This window comes from Triticum aestivum, mitochondrion, assembly GCF_018294505.1.
Source record: "Triticum aestivum cultivar Chinese Yumai mitochondrion, complete genome".
NCBI lineage: Eukaryota > Viridiplantae > Streptophyta > Magnoliopsida > Poales > Poaceae > Triticum > Triticum aestivum.
In genome coordinates, this window is record NC_036024.1 from 10,001 (window position 1) to 34,000 (window position 24,000).

Sequence of the window (24,000 nt, forward strand, 5' to 3'; positions counted from 1 at the left end):
AGTGAAAGTTGCCTATCTTTCTTGGTTCGGAATCCAATCCAGTTGAAAACAAACAATTGCCCGATGGCAAAGTCAGATGAAAGGCTAGGAGTGTAAACCACGTACGAGCGTGGCGCAGAAAGCGAAATGTTTTGCAGCGAGTCAAGCGTAATACGATCAAAAGGAAATGGGGTCGATGCTAAAACTCAAACAGTTCCCCAGAGGGGGCCCCGGGTTGAAAGAGCGAGCTACATTCTTTCATAGAAGACAGAAAATAAGAGGACTGATGCTTTCTTACTTCATCTTAATATAGGGATTATAGCATTGGAATTATGGAATTTGAATGGATTGAGTACATCAAGATGAAGAAATTAACGTAATAAGCGATATTCTCAAAAGATTCGGTCATGCCAGAAACCTCAGTGTGCATGGCACTAAAAAAGGGTACAAAGAACCTGAGATGCAAGTAATGGCTGAATAGCCGGGGAAACACTAAATAAAGACAAGTGTCATCCGGACTTACTTGATTGATTGAATCGAGAGATGGAAATGCCATTGAGAGATTAGAAGGGATAGAGAAAACGTCAGATAGAGGTCGTGCTTCTGCTCAGTCCAAAAGAACAATCTGAGTGAGGATAAGGTGGTTTATGTTAGGGTCCGAGAAAGCAACTTGACATGCCAATCCTAACAAGAATTCCACTCTTTCTGGTCATGTCAGAAACCACCTCTTGGAAAGCAGATCGAAAGCCAATCGTTTCAGAAGATGATGACCCTCTTGTGCTCCTACGTTCCTGCTAGTTGGTGGATGAAGAATAGGAGAGAGCTTGCTTGAGTAGAAGATAACCCGCGAGAAGGATGTTTTGTAGCGCTTTCTCATACAAAAGGAAAAGGCGTCACGACCGAAGATAAGGAAAGATCCCAGCTTTTCATTGCTCTGTCGCGCCACCCCTCCTCCCAGAGCCGGTTCTTATCCATAGATTTTTCAGCTAAAAGATACGGTATATATATCAATGAAAGCTGGCGCCTTTGGTTCTTGGTACGACTGGTACTTTTTCTCATTTATCGGTCTAGTTGGAAAAATTTCCCCTCAAAGAGCAAGTTTGTCTTATATATTATGCTGCGCCCTTGCCCTTCCTTTCTCTTCTATAAAAAGGCTGGACGTCAAATGTAACTGATGCTTATATTCTAAATATGACAAGCAAGAAACCTACTATTGCCGTAAACAAAAACCCAAACATTAGTAACTAACAGAGCTTTCCTATTCTAACTATTTCCCTATAAACCATGATTGATATACCAATCAAAAAAGACTTCTGAAACTAAACTATTCTATTGATTTATGCCCGTGCTTCTTCTTCTGTTTTTGTACGCAGAAGGATGTCTAGGAGGAACAGATCACTGAGGTTAAGGATGAGAAGGTGAAAAGTGAAGATAGAGAATAGATGCCATGAACAAGTGTATCAATTCAAGAGTTAAGGAATACTATTGGGAAGATTGGGCATTGGGTTCATCTTGTTATTGACCATCCCTTTTCAACACATATCTTTTAGTATACGTCTTTTTTAGTTGCTTAAAGATTTCAGATATTGCTTTTTCTGTTATAGGAAGTGTTGCGTTCCCCTTTAGGGTGTTTGTCAGTGGCGTCACCCGATAGGGTGTGTGCCCGGAAGAGAGAAGAAAAACATGTTGCTTGCTATTTCTGGTTGAAGAGCTATTTTTTCCTATCGAACAGGAATTCCGAGGGATGTTTTTTGTTGTCGATTTGTAGCAATAGAAAGATAATGGAAGTGATTGAATAAGTTGGGTCATGAGAATGGAAGTTGGGTCATGTTGATACTAGATCCATGTCTTGATTATTCGACTTTTCCATTCCAATGCACAATACTATGCATTCCATTCCAAAGAGCGGTTTCGGTGGGTTGATACGATTTCCACTTTGACGGTCCTAAGTTGGCATTCTTTGCAGATAACTTCCATCTCGCCATAGACGAAAAGTACCCAATTTCATGCCAAGAGACCATGTAAGGGTTGTACGACCCATCCATATGATAAAAAGACTCACAAGCCTAAGAGCAATTCCTTCCTTCCCTATCATTAATTAAGGACTGGCTTGCTTCGAGAGAAAGGAAATCTGAATTCCATAGTCGTCTTCCTCACGAGCTGGAACAACTAAAGGTGTAGGTTGGAAACATACTTTTTTTCCGTTGGATTGTGCTCCAGAGAATGGAATAGTAACACGCGCTCCCGAGAGGCGGCATTAGTTTATGGTTCGAAAGCACGAGTCACTCCATCCAGCTATACTTGCATTGATATAGACGATTTGAGCCTTTGAATTTACTTACTACAAAACAAGCTATGTTCTCCTATATATTTCCTTGGGCTCGCTTTACAAAAGAAAAACAAACTACTCCTCTTGATGTGGTCAGAGCGAAGTACTAATAGGCACAGAAACAGCAGGAATATCTTTCATTCATTTCATCTGTATGGTATGACACGACCTCTTTTTGCTCCCCATTTCGTTGGAACTGAGGCCTCTGTCTACCGGCCCGAAAGGAGGGTCTCATGCTTGTAAACTAGCATATATCTTGCACAGAATGAACCTTCCTTCAGTCACAACGAGAAGCACTATCGGGGTCTGAACGAATAGAAAACACAATCAACACTTCATATCAAAGTCAACCAACGTTTATCATATAGAGCGGAATCTTCATTCTAATTTGATTAGCCAACCCTCCCTCGAGTCGTATGCTTTCTGATCACTCTCCTATGCTGGTTACTTTTCTTTCAAACGTTACGTCGTTGCAGGTCCTCGCCCTTCAGGTTGAAGGAGATGTGTACTCGACTTCCTTTAAGTAAGTGGTGGCCCATAATAGTAGAGATGTATAACAACAGTAGCTTAACCAAAGGGATAGACTTGAACTCTTCCACACCCCCTTGCCAGAGGTTTTAAGAGAACAACCTTTTGGGGATACCAATTCCACCCATTCGCAGCAAAGGAACTAGCACTTTCTTAAGCTTTCCACCGTTCTTGCTTATTCCCCTTACTTACCCAATGAAAGATATAGATTGGAAATTGGAAGATGGTCGTCCATAGTTATCTTGTTGAAAATACCCTCCCTTACTCATCAAAACGTTGGAAGCGACTTGAGATATCTTTTGGGAAGAGAGAATAACTATAGATGCTCGATATGCATATTGATCAATCGATCTCCGCGTCCTGCCAGTTCGCTAAGTAGACTCACTCTACCGAGGGGCAGAAGAAGATCAAGCCGATAAGGGGAAGCGCTGAGAAAAATATCTCTCTTATCTAAATATAAGAGCACGCTTTATCTCTATGCACACAGAAAAAGGGGATCTTGTGATGATGGAAATGGTACGTATGTGGACCACTTTGGCTCCGCCCAAAAGCCCCTGAGCCGACTATCTCCTGGCACAGCCAAAGCATTTCCTCGCCCGAGGCCTGCTCAAAGCTAACTTGAATCCGAACAGCTTGCTGCTTCTCCGAAACCTTCACCAGCTTGTGTATCCTTGTAAGGTCGCGGACCCGGCGTAAGAACGAGAAACGTGAGTCTAGCATGACATAAACCCAAACCCCGGCACTTTTGATACTTCTCATCTCAGGACAAGTCACAGAAGAGGTAAGGCGCTATAGCCAGTGAAGGAACGGGAAAGAAGAATCAGTGGAATTGACCAATAATTTATACCATTACGACTTTGAATAATCGCTAATAGCTGACACCAATGGAATATTTTTGGACCCTAAGGCTCACGTTGACTCCGTCCTTTATTGAATAGCCAAGTCGTCGTGAGTAAGCGTACGATCCATCACACAAACGTCCCTAAACCTCAGTAAGCCTTTCTAGATGATGCATTTCCCTTCTTATCTATCGATGTATTCATCTGAGGCCACAGGCAGGTATATATCTACGAGTGGTTTATATAAAGGAGGGTCCTGATAAGAATGCTGTTCGGAAAAGGCGAAACAAGTTGTGTTGACTGAGGCTCAGAATACGTTCTTGCACCACTCCTTTCAAACACACATACCCTTTCTTCTCACAAATGTGAAATTCCGGAACTCTGTGTGTAATTGTTGCAACAACGATAGGGACTCTGCCGAGGGCTCCCCGGTAGGTTCTAGTCTCTCTTTATACTGCGACTGGAGCAAGGCGTAATGGGCTGTGTTGTATGTTGATCAAGGAGGTGCTGCATTGGCTGTAGCTGCAAGAGGTCTTGAGACAGAAATTATGCCATTATTGCTTCTTTCATTTAAAAGCTTGAGTCGGTTCTATCTAGCTAAGTTATTCAATAAAGTAGATCGAAGTGTGTGATGCTTGTGAGTTTGGCAACTACTATATACGATATTTATAACAATACTTGATACTTGATTTATGACTTCCTCTACCTAGACCCACACCTACTTTGAATTTCACTTAACGGAGCGGCGGATCCAATAAAAAGGGACTACATTCCAATCCTACTTACCAGAATAAATAGTTGTATGGCATTCGAACCCCACCTTCATGGTTGTATTCTAATTAGCTGGAAATGTATGACCTAAGCTTCTCAACAGGCATTCACTCAACAGAGCACTTAATGAGTTTTCTAATGGCTTGAAAGACTACTATGTTTCTTTTAAGCTTAGTTGCAAAAGAAAAGCAAAGGGGAATGCGGGTCCATTTCGTAACGCTTACGGTGATAAAGAAAAGTAACTCCCATCCGCGTGAGAGGCATCGCTACCGGGCCGGGCCTCGATTCCTTTCCTTGTCTCCATTCTGATTGATTCGCTTCTTCGCGCAAGCACTTGGTTCGCCCCTTACTATAACCATCCCACTCAATCTTTTACACCGATGTTTCGTACTCTCTCGACCAGGTCATCATAAGAAAATACTGCCAAATCTTTCCGAAATGAGAGAAGGAGGGAAGGCGCGCTACAACTAACTGCTGAAAAACGCAAGATTAGCGCTAAGAAGCAACCCTAGTTTAAGTACTAGCGTCCCACCCCAACGTTCTTGTACTTCAAAATACTCTCCCCCGCTTGCTGCTCGCCTCAGCCAGACGTGGCTTATGTAGTGGTCGGCATTCCTACGTGCTCCGACTGATCCCCACTGGAGATTATATGAGGGGTCTTGGAAACTGTCGTGACGCTTTGGTGACGAAGGTCACCGGGGTGACTATGGAAGGATTCCGTGGTAGTCTCTGACTCCCTCCAACTCAATCAATATCAAGAACATGTCGTGAGCATGGGGTTTGGTTAGGCTTGGTTGAGTTTGTAAGAAAAGATAGTAGGTTGAGGGGCTTCATTGATTAGTAAACCTACGGTGCTGGTAAGGTCGGGACCGTGGTCGTCCGTCTCCGCTTTGCCGGCCGATAAGATCACTGAGATTGACCAGCCAGCTGGGTAGGTTTGGCTATTCCTTTCTATTGAAAAGGAGTCAGCTGTCTGCGCGAGTCACCTTCCTTAGGCTCCGAGTCACCTTCTTCTAAGCTCCGCTGGACGACACGGCATTCTCGTTCTATAGGCCGGCCGTACTTGTGATGGTTCCCCAGGATCCAATAAATCCACTTAGGTCTACGTTGCCGCGATATTGTTCTATGGAAGCGGGTGGGCTGCTTTTTAGAAGTTCGGCCCGGTTTTTCATTAAAAAAATCAAAAAGGGGGGGAGGGATTGACCTTTCTAACGCATATTCTGTCGTACCGGCATGGCCCCACTGATTTGTTTTCGATCGGAGCATCAAGCAGCGCAACCCGGTTCTACTTGACTAAGCCCCGTGCTCGTCCAAGGAGGGAGTTTGCTTTACCCAACTCCCCTTTTTGATAACAAGGCAAAAACCTCCGACCCGACATTCATGAGTTTCGAATGAAGAATGAAGAGTGCCCTGCCCCTCTTTTTTTTCCCTAAATCTTGGATTTGGAAGTTGGTAAAGACCCACCCCTTGTTTAAGTCAGAATGAGTCCCCGAGACATTGGCTTCCGCCAACAGTGAACTATTAAGGATCGCATCCCGCGCATATTCTACATTATAGCCTGCAACTAATTCAGCTTCCGCTTCTGGGAGATCAGACGGAGCTCGATTAGTTTCTGCTAGACGAGGAATAAGGAACATAACCAATACGGGGAACAAGGGAATACCGGACCATATCTGCTTTTGCGCCATGACAATCTCACTCGAATTACAGGGACCTACACATATTAGTACAGTATACCGGGGTCCCCGGCCAGAACCACACGTGCAAGTTTCCCTGCATGTGGCTCGTCCGTGCTTTTATCCGAGGCGCTGCCTGCGACTCTGCATGGGAGAAGAGGGCTGAACTGCAAACTTTCGTGTTCAGAGCATTGCATTGTCTAAGGGAGTAGGGTGAGTAAGCTGCGCCTACCAAGCTAAGCTTTCGTCGAAAAGGCGTCACTGCTTCCTTTTCGGCGCCCGCCCTTTATTTAGATGTTGGGGCAAGGCAAGCCCAAGGAAAGTCTAGGTTGGCGCTCCATCTCGGCCGGCATCCTGCTCTCGAGAGGGTGTGGTCCTTGAGCGAACTAGTCATGTGCTGTGTTGCCCCAACGCAGGGGCATTTGGTGAGGAGCTACGGTCCGGTGGTTGACAAGCCACTGATCGGAGGCGACTGGACTGGAGTGCTTTCATCAAATGATGCATGTGGGCTGAGCCATTCCCATCCCAAGTGGTGGCCCGATTCGGCCTGGCCTGGTCGGAAAGAGATTCTAAATCTCGAATATGCGCACCGAGAATAGATATCTATGTTAGCTAGCGGGGGCGGGCTTTCCCCTGGTAGTCCCGCTGCGTCCTCTGACAGTCCGTCTCGTCTCATCTTTCTTTGGCTATACTTGTAGCCAGCCATATTAGCTCCACATTCCACCCTTTTTGATTTCTGACGAAAAAGGCAGTCATCAGTCGCCCCCTTTCCTATTTAGCTTTGCTTGCTGCCTATTATGAGAATAGGTCCCGGTTCAAGCGGCCCGCCTTTCATCATCATCTATACCAGCTGCCACGCACGATCCCATAGGAACGATTTCATCGCCCTAAGAAGCAGAACGCGCCATCACCTACAGCCCTTTCCTCTGCCGGGGACTTTCACGAAATGAAAACGGGCGGCATCATCGTATGCTCGACATTAGTTGCCCTGGTGTATATCCCGGAGTACTCCTATGGCCGATCTGTCACCCATACATGAAGGCCTTGGCCCCGTCCCGTGTGGAGAATGCCCCCCTTACGGCACGGCTTAGTCTGTTATTTTATTTTGTCAGAGTGGATTCGGACCGCCACTTCTCTGAAAGCATGGTTCTTGCCTCCCTCTCTCCTCCCTCCTTGGAGCTCGTCCATTCGTTGGGTGATCCCTTGCTCTCACGTTCGAGTGTTTGCTCGTCGTTTAGGCCGGTGAGTGACATTTTTGCTCATTGCAGTCGCCTCCGGGGTTCTTCGCACCTGGGTAGTACCAGGACCCTTGTGCCCCGGACTGCACTGCCCGCCCTATGACCCAAAACTCAAAATGAGCCTTGCGACGAGACGCGGACATTCCTCATGCTGCGGTTCCCTCCGGTCCGTTCCCGGGTTGGGTTAGGGGAAGATCCGAGCGATTGCCTTCGCGGATCCAAACGTGCTCACAAGGCGCACAATAAGAATAAGACCAATAGAGACTTCATAAGGGACCATTTGAGCTGCAGATCGTAATGCTCCTAGAAAGGCATATTTCGAATATAGAGGACGTTCCCAACAATCCACGAGAATATCATACCCAACTATGAACCGTACGAGCACATCCTCTGTCACCCCCACCGCGCTTACGGCTCTATACCCCAACCCAACTTGCTCTGGCCCTGGGTCCTCCCGCATCTCTTCCTCGGTAAGCGGACCGTGGAAGCTGGGGAGTATCCGCTTGGGACTGATAGAAAACAGCATATCTTTTCCCTCCTGACCCCTATAAAAATCTAGTGGAAGTCCGGTCGCGTCGGAGACATCTTTATCTGATTTTGAGGCTTCGTCGTCCGGCTCCTCCAAAATTATGTTAGGATCGGCTGGCTCATCCTCATCATCCGAAAAGAAAACAGAGACAAAACAGATTTGTTTCAATGACATATCTAATCAGACTGAAATTGATGTCGAAGACACGATCATTCACATCAATTGAAGCAGGCAGGAAGGGCGCGGAAGCTACCGTTTAACGAATGCAATGCAAGCAAGGTAGCTTGCTTACTCTCCATCTAGCGTGCGTTGGCGGCAAGGAAGGAGGCATTGGAAAGACTAGACCATACACATTAATTAGTACAAGAAAGAGGCATTCGGGAAGCGACTAGTCGCTTCTGGCGAAGCTTAACAAAGGCCGACTACTACATAGAGTACTACCAGTCATGAGCGATAGTGAAGCCGTCAGAGGCAGAAGCTGTCGCTTGACGGACGAAGCCGAGCCGATACGATAGGCGGGCGAAGTGAGCGAGACCAAGACGGGCCAGACGTGGAGTGGCGAAGGGGGCCTACTATACGTATACGTGATTAGTAAGCGGTTCAAGACATCGAACGAAAAATCAAGTGAACTAATGAACAGTGTGATTGATCAGACAAGTACCAAGGAGCAAGAAAACGTATGCGCTTTAGCAAGGGATGAGCGCGAAATCCGTTGCTTGTTCTTTCGGTAGCCTTCTTTCATTTCCGAATTTGCTTGCGAGCAGTCCTTGCATTAGTATGAGTTCGTTGACCGCGTAAGGGCGATCCATCTTGATGACGAATTCCACGATAACGAGAAATAGAAATTAATCGTTCGATGTCTGCTCGTTCTCCCCTCTTCAATTCCCAATGAACAACATGATCTTGAGCTATCATTTGTTCAATTTGGTCGATCTGATACTTAGTTAACTCATTCATCTTGATGTTCCCACTGATACCTAATCGATAACGAAGCTGAATGGCTTTTTTCGGTCCAATTCCATCCATTTTTGTTGAGGCAATTCTTACTTGTTCATCGGGAAGTGATCTAGCTCCTGAGATATATGACATTCTTTATCCTTATCTTTTCCTGGTCTTCTCGGCTGGAATCTACAATCTACACCTCTCCAAACACAAACGCAATATCTTGAGTACCCGGAACCATGTTCAGTGCTGCAAAAGCGCAGCTGTAGCCCCCTAGAATCTTCGGCTCCTCGTTTTTATTCAATTATGAAATGACTCATTTTGATGGAGATTTGTAGCATCATTCAAGTAAATACAAATTGAGATCGTAGAAACATGAGCTTGTGATATAGCTACACCTAATTCCAGACCGGTTAATGCTAGAACTATAAATAAGGGACCAAGATCTCCTATGAAATAGAAAATATTATTCAGAAATAGCATAGTCCAAGCAAACCCACTTAAAATCTTTACTAAACTATGACCGGCCATCATATTAGCAAATAAACGTATTCCTAAGCTTAATGCACGAAAACAATAAGAGATTAGCTCAAGGAGTACTAAGAAAGGTGCTAACGGCAGTGGGACTCCCGCAGGTAATAAGAAGCTAAAAAAATGAAGCCCATGTCTTTGAAATCCAACGATCGTAATGCCTATAAAAATGGAAAATGAAAGAGCCAAAGTAATGAGAAAATGACTTGTCACTGTGAAGCTAAAGGGTATCATACCCTGGGGATTACGAAATAACGAAAAAGTAAAAGTGACCGAGATGCGAGGGAAAAACTTTTGTTTCACATTTCCGGAAAGACCACCTATTTGTTCGTTTACCAGGTTCAGCACGAAATCATAAATAAGCTCGACCAAGGATTGCCATGCATTTGGCACTGACTTTCCACCTCCCTTTTTCGTAACAACAAAAAAAAGAAAAACGACCAAAACGACAGTGAGCAGCATATACAAGACTTCATTTGTAAATGATAAATAAAAGTTGCCCACATGAAGATCAATTATTGGGATAATGGCAAATTGATCCAATGGGGTTTCCGGGTAGGCACCAGGCAGATTCTGGATAAAATTATCCATACCACCACCCGCCCGAATATCCTCTAATATGCCCTGCCAAGTTTCGCCATTTCGGTGGCGGGCTCCCAATACTGTTCTAGCTAAATTGACTGCTCCCTGTTCGGACTCATTTTGGCCCAAATACTCTTCTATTTGTAAAACTATTGTGACGCCGGCAATTCGCTCAGGCGTTGGCGTTATATCCAAGTTTGGCGTTATAGCAAAGTTCTGAGAGATGTTGGTTGGGAAAAAATCATGTAGATCGGGAAGACGGGAACACTTACTACGAATTGGTTGATTCGTTGTAATAGCAGCAAATAGCATATTTCTATCCTTCATATCCGTAGAAAGAAATCTCATCTCCAGGTAACTCCATCTTTTTCAGCTCTGCTCGCTCACTTTTGAAAGGAAGACTTAGTTTTAGATCGGCGTTGGTTTTTCCAACGAAACGAATAAGTTTTGGATTGAGATTTCACATAAGCATTGCACAATGATCCGCATTAGGCGGGGAGCAGCAATGATACCGCCGGCCAGGAATAAGTACTTATCCCTCTTATACTTAAGAAAAGAGAATAGAAGTGGTTCCTTTTCTTTCTATACGAAATTCGACGATTTCGTTTGTGTTCATGTTGGCATAGGAGAACTACTAACTTCCGCCATCTGCATTAGTTACGTTAGCGTAGGTAGGCGGTTCTCATGCCAAAGGGGAAGATCTCGCTCAGCCAAGTGCACAACCTGAGTAAGTACACTTATCGAGGAGTGATAGGGCAGCAGAGTTTGAGGCAAAAAAAAGATTTGGGTGGCTATGGGTGATATGGGGAATCTAACAATTAATTGACAATGATTTCACCGTGATGTGCATTGGTAGCTTCAAGACGAAGGCATTTTCCATATGTAAGCCACAATTTAAGTATCTTATTCTTCTGAACCAGGAAAAGCGTTCTGGTAAGGAGGATGAAAGAAGAGTACGAAAAAGGAAGTCCAAAGTCGTAGTCTTTAACAAGGCTTTCCTTCATCAGCGTAAATATCTAAAGTAGAGGCTTTGGTATAAACATAAATCCCATAATAGAGGGATCGATCATCACATTCTGCTTTGTTAAGAAAGAAGGATAACCTAGATAGATAAAGGTGGAATGGACTACGTGCAATCCCATCCATGGAAATATTTTATTTACTGTAGAAATATGTATGATGTGCTGCTAGGAAATCCGCCATCGCTTGCCCTCTAATGGCCTTCTGCGGCGCATACACAATGTCGAACTCAGTAAGGATGATGGCCCCATCTTGCCAATCTTCCTGTAAGCATTGGTCTTGTCATGAGATATTTAAGTGGGTGAACTTTGGAGATGAGGGTGACCCGATGTGCTATCATGTAGTGCCGTAGCTTCTTGACAGCGAACACCAGTGCAAGGCAATGTTTTTCGATAGGAGAGTACGCATGTTCAGCTCCTACGAGCACACGACTGAGGTAATAGAGGGCATTCTCTTTCCCGTTTTCATTTTCTTGTTCCAATAGAGCCCCAAGAGATTCATCCAAGGCCGTGGTGTAGAGTATAAGCTCCTTCCCTGGTATCGGCGCAGCCAGGACTGGCGGATTGAGGAGATAGCTTTTGATGCCATCTAGGGCTTGTTGGCAGTTTTCATCCCAAAAGAATGGAATGTCTTTTTTGGTTTTTCTTGTAAAAGGTTGGATTCTTCCTGCAAAATTGGCTATGAATCGCCTGATGTATGCCAGGCGCCCTTGAAGCGAACGCAGCTCCTTAAGGTTTTGAGGAGGAGGCATTTCGAGTATGGCCTTGATTTTACTCGGGTCGATTTCTATTCCCCGATGTCGAATGACAAACCCTAGGAATTTGCCTGACGAGACCATGAAGGCGCACTTCAACGGGTTTAACTTGAGTGCATGTTGCCTTAGGCGGTCGAATACGATTCTGAGATGTTGAAGATGTTCTTCATAGGATACCGCCTTTACAACGAGATCATCTACATAGCACTCGACAATCTTATGTATTATCTCATCGAAGATCTTAGTCATGGCGCGTTGATATGTAGCACCGGCGTTTTTGAGACCTTTGGGCATAACCTTGTAACAATATATGCCTATTGGAGTGCGAAAGGCTGTGCTTTATCAAGGCAAGCTTCTCTTTCTTTCGCCAATGAAGTTCATATAAGTGTATAGAAAGCCTTCTTTTCACAACCATGCACAAACCAAAGTGCTGCTGAAACGTGAAATCCATGCACCAACAAGTTCCAGTTCATAAGCAATGAAAAAGCAGAGTATATGGGAGGATAGTGGCTAAACTGTTCACTTGAGGAGAGTGGGAAGTGACTAGTCCGATAGGAGAAGAGCGGAAGTGCGATCTTTCGATCCAATCTACGTCGACTAAAATCCATGTCTCATGGCACGAGGGCCATTGCGAGTTGATGTTGTTGCTTTACCGTCACAGTCTGTCCTCAAGAGAGGCATCCATTCCTGGCCAGACAAAGTTCCTATTAGTTCTCTTATAGGAAGCTAGTATACCTGAATGGCCTCCGGTAGCTGTCCCATGCAGTTCTTGCGCTATCCTGGCTCTTGCATTTCCAGCGGTCCCCACATAAAGCCTCCCTTTTTTCCTTAATACCCCTTCCTCCTCTTCCCAACCATCTTGTCCTCCTCTCGCTTCACTAATGCTCTTCTTAACTTCTTCAGCTAATTTTGATCCTTCGTAGCTTTGTTTCACTTCTCCTATCCAATCCGGCAACAACTTGCTCACAAGGGTGCAACCACTGAATTTGTAACGACACAATGATTTGAAAAACAATCAAAAGATATGTAAAGAACACAGACAGTAAAGGTAGAAGATCATTTCCGGGTAGATAGGAGAGCTATTAAAATCCACAAACATGAATCAGAGTTTCGACTGGGTTCTCCAGATTTAACCAAAAGAAGACTTTTCTACAAATAAGAGAATTTCTCATTTTTTTGTTTATACCGAGCCAAAACATAGAATTTCCATTGAAGAAGGAAGTAAGGATGCTAGCCGGAGAATCAAGAAATAAATACTTCCCATTCCGATTCTTTTTTAGTTCCCAAGATAGAATTTCTTTGTTTTTGGCAAGAGCGGTGGGTGACAACGTGCAAGACTAGATAGGTTTGGCTTTGATCTGATCAATAGGAATAGGAGGAAGCGTTGGAGAGGTACCAAATGACTGAAGAGGGGAACCCATCTGACCACATGTAGAGCCAGCCCATAAGTAAATTCAAGAGAATTTCTTCATCTTCCAAAGTATGTGAGTGAGGTAAAAATTCCATGGATCGATCTCATCACTCACATCCAACAACTAGTGAAAGATGTAATGATGAAGCTATAGGAGAAGAAAAAGCGTTGGTTTTGATTGGTAATCTTGAGTTGTCATCTTTTGAAAGAGAGTAACTTGCTGGATGGAGAGCAGCTAGGAGAATAAAGTTCATCTTTACCCCATCTTTCATTCCAACTCTATTTTCTTGTGTGCGATCCTTCTTTCTGGTTTGGAATCCAAGAAGCTCAATGGGCTAGTTTCAAGTTCGATCAGACACGAAATCTGGTATAGCCACCAGCCTAGATAGAACGGGCGGGGGAAGAAAAACTAGGAGCGAGCCACATTCAAGAGGGTTGTCAAAGGCCCTCTCAATAGAGCTATTTTGTCATTGAATCGATGGAGGGAAGACTCCTTCGGTAGGTGCCCCCGACTCTTCCAGTTTCTGGGTGGGATCTTATGGCTTAATCTCTGATTGCGCAGGATTCATCTTTGTTTGGTAACCTCAGACCCTGAACCAGGAGTTGGAAGCGCCTTTGCCAGACTTTCCAATTGAACACGATGCGGGCGATGCAACTCGGCAAGGAGAAGGCTGAACCCTGGTGCTACACTACAGCAGAAGCTTTGGCAGTTTACCATGGCTTGATGTTCTAGTTGTCATGCTAAAGCCGTTGATAGCTACTTCGCTTGACGAGCTAAGTAGAAAGACTTTGTGGATTCATCCACAACTGATGGTGCTTTAGGTTGATCTGATCCCTAGAAGGAAGAGTTTTGGGCTTAAGGCATAATTGCTCTATTGCGGCTACCCTGGCTATGTCATCCGATGCTGTTCACAAAGCGGCTCTTACTATAGACCCGGCTATCTCCGAGTTGAAATCGAACCCAGCCCCGGGTTTCCGTCCATCAATCCAGAGCTCAAGACAACCGCGATACTTAAATCGCTCAAATAGCCACCTTAGACGGACACAGCCATTAGAAGAAGAAACTTAAACTCGATGGAGTACCCTAAACCAGAGATCCTCGACAAAGAAAGTCTCGATTCGAGGAACGAAATATCAATAGAGGAACGAAAACCGCAGGGTATGAAATTTGGGTAGGGTTGGCAGGGAAAGTCCAACTGAAACTTTCTTTGATTACCTTTTTTCTCCAACTGGCTCAGAGATTGCATTTGCCCTTAACCGGTAACCTCCTTTGAATCCTTCGTTTAGACCCTCTCTATTGGTATTGGCATTGGCTCGAGAGCAAGGACCTTATTTGATCGCTTAGAACTTGATGGAGGGAAACTCACTCGCTCGAGATATGCTTAAGCTAGCTCAGGAAGAGTACTAATTTTATATGCCTTAAAGAGGGGATTCAAAGAGTAGCCTTTTACTAGGGCTTAAGTGACTCGTTTCATATTGCTTACTATGGTCTGGACAGTGAGGAAGGTGAGTTGGAAGATATACCTAATGTCAAATGAGACTTTCTCCTCACCAAATTGAAGCGTGAGCTTAGCATCTTTCACATCGATGACAGCCCCTGCAGTAGCTAGAAAAGGTCTCCCCAAAAAAAAATAATAGGAAAGCTCTTATCCTACATCTCCAAGACAACAAAATCAACTGGAAATGCGAAGTTACCAACTATCGCAGGGATATCACCCAAAATGTCTGCCGGATCCTGATCAGCAAGGTGGAGAGTGATGCTAGTCGGCCGTACATCACCCAATGGTAGTGGCTCGTAGACAGTGAAGGGAATCACAGTAGACCCAAGACCACATAAAGCATGGAAAGTTTGACTTCCTATCAAGCATGGAATACTGAAACTGGCAGGCTCATCTAAGTTGAGAGGTAGCTTATTTGAACGAGTGCACTACATTCCTTAGTAAGAGTAACCAGTTCTGGCTCGTTAATGTTTCGCTTCTTTGCGAGCTGGTCCTTAAAGAACTGTGTATACATCGGCACCTGTAAGACACCATCAAGGATGGGGGTGGTAATCTGCATATCTGTCATCATATCCAGAAACTTTGCAATCTGCTTGTCTTCAGTTGACTTCACAAACCGTTCTGGAAATGGCAGCTTCGGGTTGACAGGTGAAGCAGATTGATGATGGATCATTAGGAGCAATAGCTGCTGGTGTAGAAGAACTAGGCTGTGCAGCAGAAGTAGTGGACTGTTGAGGTCCCTGCGGAGAAGGTATTGGGCCGGCTAGGGTAGAAGGCAGGTGGTACATACAACGCTGGCATTGGGGAAGAGGATCGGTTGTAGTCTTACCACTCCGACTAGTAAAGGCTCCACGTGGGTGAACTTCAGGTTGAGGTGGAAGTCTCCCTTGTAGATGGTTGTGAGGCTACCATACGAGTGGTCAATGTTTGCATAGAAGAATCCTTACACCCAATATTGTCACTCCTTTTAGAATACCTGTCTACACCTACATCAGCAAGATGTAGTTTTATTAAGTCGGCTTCCATTCCTTATTCGGAAGGCGTTGGATACTTGATATACGCTATGCTATGTACTCGGCCCACCATTGCGCATGCTGTTTTAGGAAGCATATTTTGATCCTTATTCAGGGAAAGCTCATATCCATCAAAAACCAATCGAAGTCCAGCTTTATCCCGAGCATCCGTTGTTTGCCCCGATTGAAGATCCGACACGACACCCTCTCTTCCATCTCCGGCTTCCTAACCAGATCCGTTTACCCCTGCTTGAAAAAGTGTTTCCATTCGTAGTTCGGGGTTTCCTAGTCCCAGGTTTATTCGTAACCGGCTCCCTATCCAGGTCTTCCTCCTCAACAGCTATCTTTGTTTGACGGTGTTCGTTGCCAATGCAATAGTAATATATGCTTGCTTTCTTCCTGTTCGCATATCCATATCGAAAACTCTTCTTTCGTAGGCACATTTACTTCAATTCAACTACTTCATTGATTCATCAATTTGAGGAAATTCAAAAATACCTTGCTCGCCTTCGCAACTGCCTTCTTTTCTGTGCCTTCCTAGTTTGCCAACCCTATGTTTGATTGCGAGTTCCGGCGGGGTGAGTACCTGGACGGACAAGGGGTTCCTTTTCGATTTCCATTTTAGAGCTTCTCTCTAGTTCGAATATATAGAACTTCCTTCTTAGAAATGGAATACCTTCACCTTAGAAGGGTGTTCTTCCTACTAGTGAAACCAGATCTGCCTTTTTCGGCTAAGCCGATTCCAATGATCGGACGGACAATACTTGCTTAAACCTAGCACCCTGTTGCCTTGCTTTTCCTCCAGCCGTACCTGCCTCGCCGCTCGTGATACCCAGGAAGGGCATCCCTCACTTCCCAGATCGTCTCGCACTTCTTTTGTCACTGGCACACACGCTCTCGTGGGTCTATCACTGAGAAATCCCTTTTCGCCGGGCGGTGCGGTAAGTAAGACTAGTCGATGGACAACTGCTGACTGAATAGGGAGAAGATGCATTTTCCTAGGCTCTTTCTACTTTGCTCATTGGGTATAGCCGTCAGTGATCCACAGATACGGCGCTTTTGGATTCCTAAAGGGATAGGATAGTTCTTTCTGGGCTTTAGAGGTCTCCCCTTTAACCTAGTACTCTTAGGAAGGCCGGGTTAACCTTCTACTAGAACTGTTCTATCTACGAAATTGGAAAGTAGGGTCAACTTGCCATAATATATAGCCCAACTTGATCCGTCTTAGAGTAGCCGCCTATGGAACCGCCCCCGAGTCAACAATGCACCCGATCGCGAGCCTTATATGAGTTTCATAGTCAGCCTGCTCTTTCAAGAACGTGCCTTCTAAACTCGTTGTTCCGCTTGCAGATTGGAGTTTCCTACTGACTATCCGGGTTCTTGATACCGCCGGCCGGGAATAAGTACCTATCCCTTACGGGAATCGAACCCGTGTCTTCGACATGAAAAGACGATGTCCTAACCTCTGGACGAAAGGGACCAAAAAGCTATTTTTCATATACTTAAGAGAAGAGAAGTGGTTCCTTTTCTTTCTATACGAAATACTTGATGCACTTATTGAATGGAAACTTGAATTGAGAGAAAAGGTGTGCTACGCTTCTTCATTCTCGTAACTCAATCAATATCAAGAACATAAAGAGTTTGTATAGAGATGGATTTCTCTTCAGTTCCAAGACTTTTTTTTGAATGGCTCGTGTTGCGCTAGTGACACGAGGGTAAAACGCTCGAGTTGGCTTGCTGACTCGAGGAGGGAAAGGCTCCATTTGCTTTAGTGAATGGAGGAAGAAACAACCATAGTAACTATCTATGAAATTGATTGATGGATATGAGAGTGGTGCAAGACCGGGACAGAGGAACCATAGGAATGTTATGTCAGGTTCCTTGCTCACTTCTCAAGCCCAATATCATTCCTCCAACTCGGACTTTCATGCTAGAATTAAGAACCCCCCTAAACAATGACAGCGTACCGAGCGGGCCCTACGTCTATCGGGGAGCTCAAATCCTCACTAGAGTGAGGCACGTCTCGATCAATACATCTCGAATCTAAAGATAGAATGTTATTGTTATGCTGTCCCCACTCTGGAGTATGATTGACCATATCATCCAGCGAGTGGTCTTAAGCGCTCAGTGCATCCATACTGAACTCGAATGTGCGCGCTTCGGAAGAGAAAGTAATGCGAACTACTAACTGTTATGCCGGCTTGGCCCGATCAAGACTTCTATCCCTCAGAAACTGTCTCGCGTCTTATCCGTGTGCGCGGTTGAGGAAATTGGACTTCGTATTCTTCCTGGGTCTGGCTCGGCTGGAATCTACAATCTACACCTCTCCAAACACAATATCTTGAGTACCCGGAGAAGTTCTCTTTGTCTTCGAGCTTTTATTCCTCAATCCACTTATTCGTTCCCTTCTTTCATATACCTCCCCACCAATAGATAGAGACAAATGGGAATAACCGAACCACGTCTACAAAATGCCAGTACCATGCAGCTGCTTCAAAGCCAACGTGATGCTTCTTGGTCATCTGACCAAGATATTGGCGAATACCACATACGATCAAGAAAAGAGTACCTATAATCACATGAAAACCATGAAAGCCAGTTGCTAAGAAAAAGGTAGAACCATAAATACTATCCGAAATAGTGGAGGGTGCTTGGTAATATTCCATTCCTTGAAAGCCAGTGGATACTAGAGCCAGTGAAACGGTTGCTACTAAAGCGTAAACTGCTCGTTTTTCCTTCCCCGCGAGTATAGCATGATGAGCCCAAGTTACGGCAGCTCCGGATGAAGGGAGAATAGGGGTATTAAGAAGAGGGATTTCCCAAGGATCTAAAACCCCAATCCCTTTTGGGGGCCAAATACCTCCGATCTCTACCGTAGGTGCCAAAGAAGAATGAGAAGAAGCCCAAAAAAAAGCAAAAAGGAACATAACCTCCGAGACTATGAAGAGAATAGAACCATATCGAGGTCCTAATTGTACAGCTTTTGTATGATGCCCTTCCAACGTGGATTCACGTAGAACATCCCGCCACCATACGAACATGGTATAAAGGATAAATATTAGGCCCAAACTGAGAAGTGTTGCACCCCCTTGAAATGAGTGCATGTACATCACACCTCCTACGGTGGTTGCCAAAGCTCCGAGTGAACCCGAAATAGGCCATGGACTTGGATCTACCAAATGATAAGAATGCCTCTGAGATTCAATCATAAACCACTTTGCCCCGGTTGTATGTAAACCCCCCTTCACCCCCATCCCCTAAAGTGGTAAAGAAGGAGGCTCTTTTTTGTCTCATTAGGACAAACAAATAGGAAGGGATAGTTCTTTCATTGCATTGATAGAAGTGAGACTATCAAAAGATCTCTCTATTATTTAGAGAAAAGAGTTGGCGTGGGTTCTACCAACGAAACGAAGAAGTTTTTGATTGGTCTTTATCATTCGGAACCCTCTCCGTATTAGTAAGAAAAACACACCCAGACTCTGACTTCAATGGTGGGAACAACCTCAGCACTCCGGCGTGAACATGAACAATCATTCTATGCAAAATTTCATGTATGATAGTGGTCGATCCCTCGGGAGTGACATTCGTTACTTTGGATTTTGTTCACGCGGTGATCTTCTCTCTTTCCAAGAGTACTACCCTTTACGTAGTCTATGTCTGGGGAGACAGGTGCGGTAGAGAGGTCCCCCACTTCGATTCCTGTCCCGTTAGCATCTCCGATCCGAGAGTTGGGATGACTCCGTTAGTTTCGGTCGGGAGCCGGACGGTAATGGACCTACAACCCTTGCTTGTGGACTAGCTGCAGAGCTAACCTTTGTTCTATTGGTTTGGTGGTTGCTACCAAGACGATTTCTTTATGCCCATCAAAGAACCTCGAGATGCTAATCCACGAAAAACGATACGATAAATGCGAAAGAACTCAACTGCGGAACGAGGGCGACCCGTGAAAATACCTCGGTTTCTTACTCGTGCCATTGAACTCTTTCTTGGCAACTTGGACAACTTATAACGATGTTTGTCCCGCATATCAGACGGAAGATCGGGTTACAAAATTAGAAAGCTTTCGTCTCAATTCATATTTAGCCGCGAGCAATCTACGTTTGTGATCTCGTATATTTCGTCGCTTCTCCGGCATCTTACTTAGTTTCCCCCTCATCTTTTAGCAAAAAGCCGCTCCACAGTAGTAAAGTCTCATCTTTTGTATTGGCCGAAGTGACAATAGTCACATTGAACCCTCGAATATGCTCGAAGATCTCGAAATGATCTTCCAGTTCCGGGGAGAATTCGCAAAACTCCGTTTCCATAAAGAATTTGATGGAGTTTTCCCGTATTTCGACCGGAGAATCCAACATAGACATTACTGTAAAGATTCTGACCAAAAAATGGTACATTCCATGCCCTCGGAGAACGCTTTGTCGTGCAAAGTCACTGACATATCCAGTGTCTTTTTCGGACCCCAAGAATGGATTGGATCGAAACGACTTTCCTGCTTGAAAATAGGGGCCCCTTTGTGTCTGTATGAATCTCTGACCGCACAAAATCTCCATAGCCAATTTTCCAAATTGGATTCTGAAATCAGAGGCAGCTTTTGGTACTAATCTTATTTCAAACAATCCAGGAACTTCCATAACATTGGCGTGATTCAGTTTGAGCAACAGATCCTGACGTAATACATCTTCGTAATGAAAATGGAGTGGAAACATCATGGCTTTTCCGCTTTTTTTGAGAATGAGCACTGTGAACTATCCGCTTCAAAAAGGATAGTTGATCGAACCGAAACCAACGTCAAGTACGAGTTATTAAGCGCCGAATCAAAAAAAGTGTACTTCCTTTACGCTTGATGTAGGATTTACCTATTAATATGAAGTTCACTCTTCTGCTGACTTGAGTCCAGAAGGGAAGCGACTGATTTCCAATTCTTCTTTGCTAGCGCTTGACTCCTGTGGAATTCCATTAACAAGCTTAAAAGAAAGCCTTTTATTTGGTTTTTGAGATACTAGTTATTTATAGGTTAAGTTCGATATTTCACTCCGTGGGCCGGCTAATTAATTCAAGTAATTCCTGGAGGGGAATCAATCGAAGAGATTGCCTGCCCATGCTACAATTCCTTACTCAAAAGGACTAGAGTGCTAAGCAGCCTTCCCGGCACCACCACTATAATGAATGGCTCAAACAAATAGGAGATGAGAATCTAATTGATCCTTTCTAGAATAGAATATAAAGAGAAGCTTGTTCTGCCCATCTATCTAGAGAATGAAAAGGAACTAATGCCACTGATAGGAAATCCATAGACCGTACGCCCACTTACCACTCTACCACTTCAATTCAATGACGGACTTCACCGATACCGATACCAAACCTAGCTTGAGAGAGATCGATCACAGGCATGTGGTGAACGATACCGAGAGAAAGAGCACTGAAATGAACCATATCGAGCACAGGTCTCACTCTACAAGTCAAGTTCGATGAGCTCTTAGCGGACCTGTGCCTACTATCTACTAAGTGTGTGCTAGGGAAAGAAAGCAAGCTGAGCAGTTCTCACTCTGTCCGGTGACCAAGAAAGCTTAAAGAATACCGTAAAGTGATCACTGAAACCTCATACCGATTCGCCACGTGAAAGCGGGGTTAAGGTAAGGCAGGAAAGACTGGCGCCGAAAGATATATATGTTTTGAAGAGAGAGATCCGCAGGCAAAAATATTGAAGGAAGGACTGACTGAAGGAAAGACCGTAGCAAAAGCCGAAGAAGATGCGAATCAGGAAAAGGGAGACGAGTTCCAGTTGTTAGAAAGACCAGTGCCCGGAAAAGCAAGTCGGAAGGGGATCCGGATGTTCAGTGCTTAAAGAAAAAAGATAGGTGTTGCTCTGTTGTTTGCTTTGAGGTTTCCCCTAGTTGGGGAGACCGAGAAGAAAACCAGTAGGAAGGCGATCCGAAGTCTAGTGTGAAAAGAGATAGTTGCCCGCCTCTTGATGGAGAATTGAAAACATCCCAACGTATCTTTCACTAATTAAGTAGTAGTGAGGCGTCGGTACGTCAGCTGGAGAAGAATGCTTGCTTTTCGTATCACTGGTGTAGTGATTGACACGGTCTTCGCATATTGAACAACCTAAGAGTGGAAACACCTTAATCGCTTCTCCAAGCTTATCTATATATATTTCTCGATGGAAGCAGAAGGAAAGGCTTAAAGAAGGTGACAAGAAGAGAAACTTATTAGTTCGTCGTAGCCAACTTATCATTCCAATGAGAGGTCGAAGTACGATAGAAGTTATTGATACCGATTTAGGCGAGCAGCATAGCCTGGCAGAGCCAGAGGAAGAAGTCCGTCTTGTTAGCGAGTTAGCGAGTAGTTTCCTTTAGACGATTTCCGCGAGCATACTAGCTTTTCACGAACGCAGAGGAGAAAGAAAACCAACAACCAATAGGGTGAGGCAACTAACTACCAATCCTTTTATTGAATAGCCGCGGCGTGGGTAAACATAAAGAAGCCACAGAAGAAATCAAGCCAAAGGCTTCTCACTTTCTAAAGTAGTAAAAAGTGGATCCCCGCTTCGAGGCGCTTGGCGTAGATCTTTGAAAATCGTCAATCGGGTGAGCCAGCTATTATTGAGGGAGGCCAGGTCTACATACGTAATATCAAGTTGCTCTAGTTGCGTGTCTTTCGTACGGAAAGATGGGTGTTTTTATCCAAGCAAGGGAATAGAATAGGTAACAACCCCCCCCTCACATCAAGCCTGTACGCTAGCTACCAACATATACTATGGAGTCCATGGCTACCTCCGCGGATGGAAGACCGTAGATTTTTCACTTTCGCTGAAGAGTTGAACTCTGACTGAAAGGACTTGACACATTGCCAAGGCGATTTTATTAGCCAGCTGTGGGATAGAGATCTGCGGTAAACGAGCGATAGCCTCTAAAGAGTGCCGAAATAGGATTGGTTCCTTTTTCTAAAGATCCGAGACTGGTGAACGTATTGCATAATTTAAAGAAGCCCATTTCATTAGAGGGAGGGAGCCCTTCCTACCTTTCTTTATTTAAGTGCTAGTGTCAAATGAGACAGTTGCCCGCCTTGGAGGGGTTGTAGCGAAAGCTCCGAAGTCCACTTCTTTACCAACTTGAATTCATAAGGAGACCGAACTCTATTCATGCTCAAGTGAACCACGGGTGATGATATTCCGCTGTTCTGAAATCAAATAGGAAACGGATGGCGCTTGAGTTTTTGATCTCGCAAGCAAGGAAATCTATCTTTATTCCGTGGGTCAGGGAGCCTGTTATGAGTTGGCTTTGGGACAAGCCCTGTTTCTTTAGACGAATCTGCCCTAGAACTCACTTTTGAAACCCGTTGAAGGAAATCCCGATAAAGAGAGGGAATGTGCTATAAAGCTTCCATTTTTCTTCTACACATTATACGTTACTCATTGGGTTGATAACAGAGGATAGATCGCGTCAATTCACTAAAGAAAAACTGCTTTTCCTGAGATTTCTGGCCCGATACCTTCCTGCCGATCCGGAACGGCGGATTCAGCTTCAATCCGAGGGCTTCCTGTGGCTGTTTCTGATTGACATGCCTGTTTCAAAGTGCAGTTCTCCAGGTCACAAGAGATAGAGATAGAAATGATCCCTGGCCGAGTCTAAGATCTTGGGTTGTTGGGATAGGATTGCTTGATTCCAGTTGTGAGTGGTTGATCAATCTTTTCTTTGACTGGTCTGCCGGATCACTTCCACTGAGTCCTGAAACCTTTACTTAGAACTTATATGTAAATTCTGCCACTGATCCCCATTTCTACAGCTTGCTTTTAGTTGACGGTTAGGTTAGTTCGTCTACCCACACTGGACTGGCATCAACAACGACTACTCGAACTAGTCGTCCATCAACAACAACAACTACTCGGATTAGTAACATTCCTCAGAAATAACATATATCGAAGTCGAAGGAAGAGCGGAAACCTGCTTCCCCAGAAACACAGCTGTGCTTCACTTCCTTGCCCAGAGACCAGAATATGGATTTGGAAAATGAACTTGCTCTTGATCCTCGGTCGATGGTTGATAGCTAGGCTTTCAGGGAATCAGAAGTTGTGATAATAGGCCGGCCAGTCCGGAACGTAGAGCAGATCTATCGGAGAACAGGGAGCAGGAAATTCTTGCTTGAATGCCCGGGGCAAGCTCCAGCAGATACAACAGATCCATATCCATAAACAAGAATGAAAAGCGGATTTCGATTAGTGAATGGATGCTATCCTGACCTGGCAAGAGATCCTGATCATTACGAGATGCTAATTTTAAACCTCCAATGCCTTAGAGCAGCAAATCCATCAACCCCGGACAAGAAAATCAAACAAAGTAGTGGCCAGGCTCAAGAATGG

General features: G+C 44.7%; 5 protein-coding genes and 1 non-coding gene across 6 annotated transcripts.

Moving 5' to 3' along the window:
- Positions 1-5,987: 5,987 nt before the first annotated feature.
- Positions 5,988-7,683, bottom strand: nad1 (one part of a trans-spliced gene, as the record gives it). Coding sequence (YP_009433707.1) covers positions 5,988-6,179; positions 7,602-7,683 — 274 coding nt within the window.
- A 944-nt stretch (positions 7,684-8,627) lies between these two features.
- On the bottom strand, positions 8,628-8,978 carry rp13. Its single transcript has one exon. It carries the CDS (start codon positions 8,976-8,978, stop codon positions 8,628-8,630), a length of 351 nt encoding a protein of 116 aa, YP_009433708.1.
- Positions 8,979-9,131: 153 nt separating this feature from the next.
- On the bottom strand, positions 9,132-10,292 carry atp6-1. Its single transcript has one exon. The coding sequence runs from the start codon at positions 10,290-10,292 to the stop codon at positions 9,132-9,134; it is 1,161 nt and encodes a 386-aa protein (YP_009433709.1).
- Positions 10,293-17,049: 6,757 nt separating this feature from the next.
- On the bottom strand, positions 17,050-17,121 carry trnE. The gene has a single exon. It is a non-coding gene; the product is annotated as a tRNA-Glu (tRNA).
- A 931-nt stretch (positions 17,122-18,052) lies between these two features.
- Positions 18,053-18,850, bottom strand: cox3. Its single transcript has one exon. The coding sequence runs from the start codon at positions 18,848-18,850 to the stop codon at positions 18,053-18,055; it is 798 nt and encodes a 265-aa protein (YP_009433710.1).
- Positions 18,851-19,777: 927 nt separating this feature from the next.
- On the bottom strand, positions 19,778-20,347 carry rpl5. The gene has a single exon. The coding sequence runs from the start codon at positions 20,345-20,347 to the stop codon at positions 19,778-19,780; it is 570 nt and encodes a 189-aa protein (YP_009433711.1).
- Between the last annotated feature and the right edge of the window lie 3,653 nt (positions 20,348-24,000).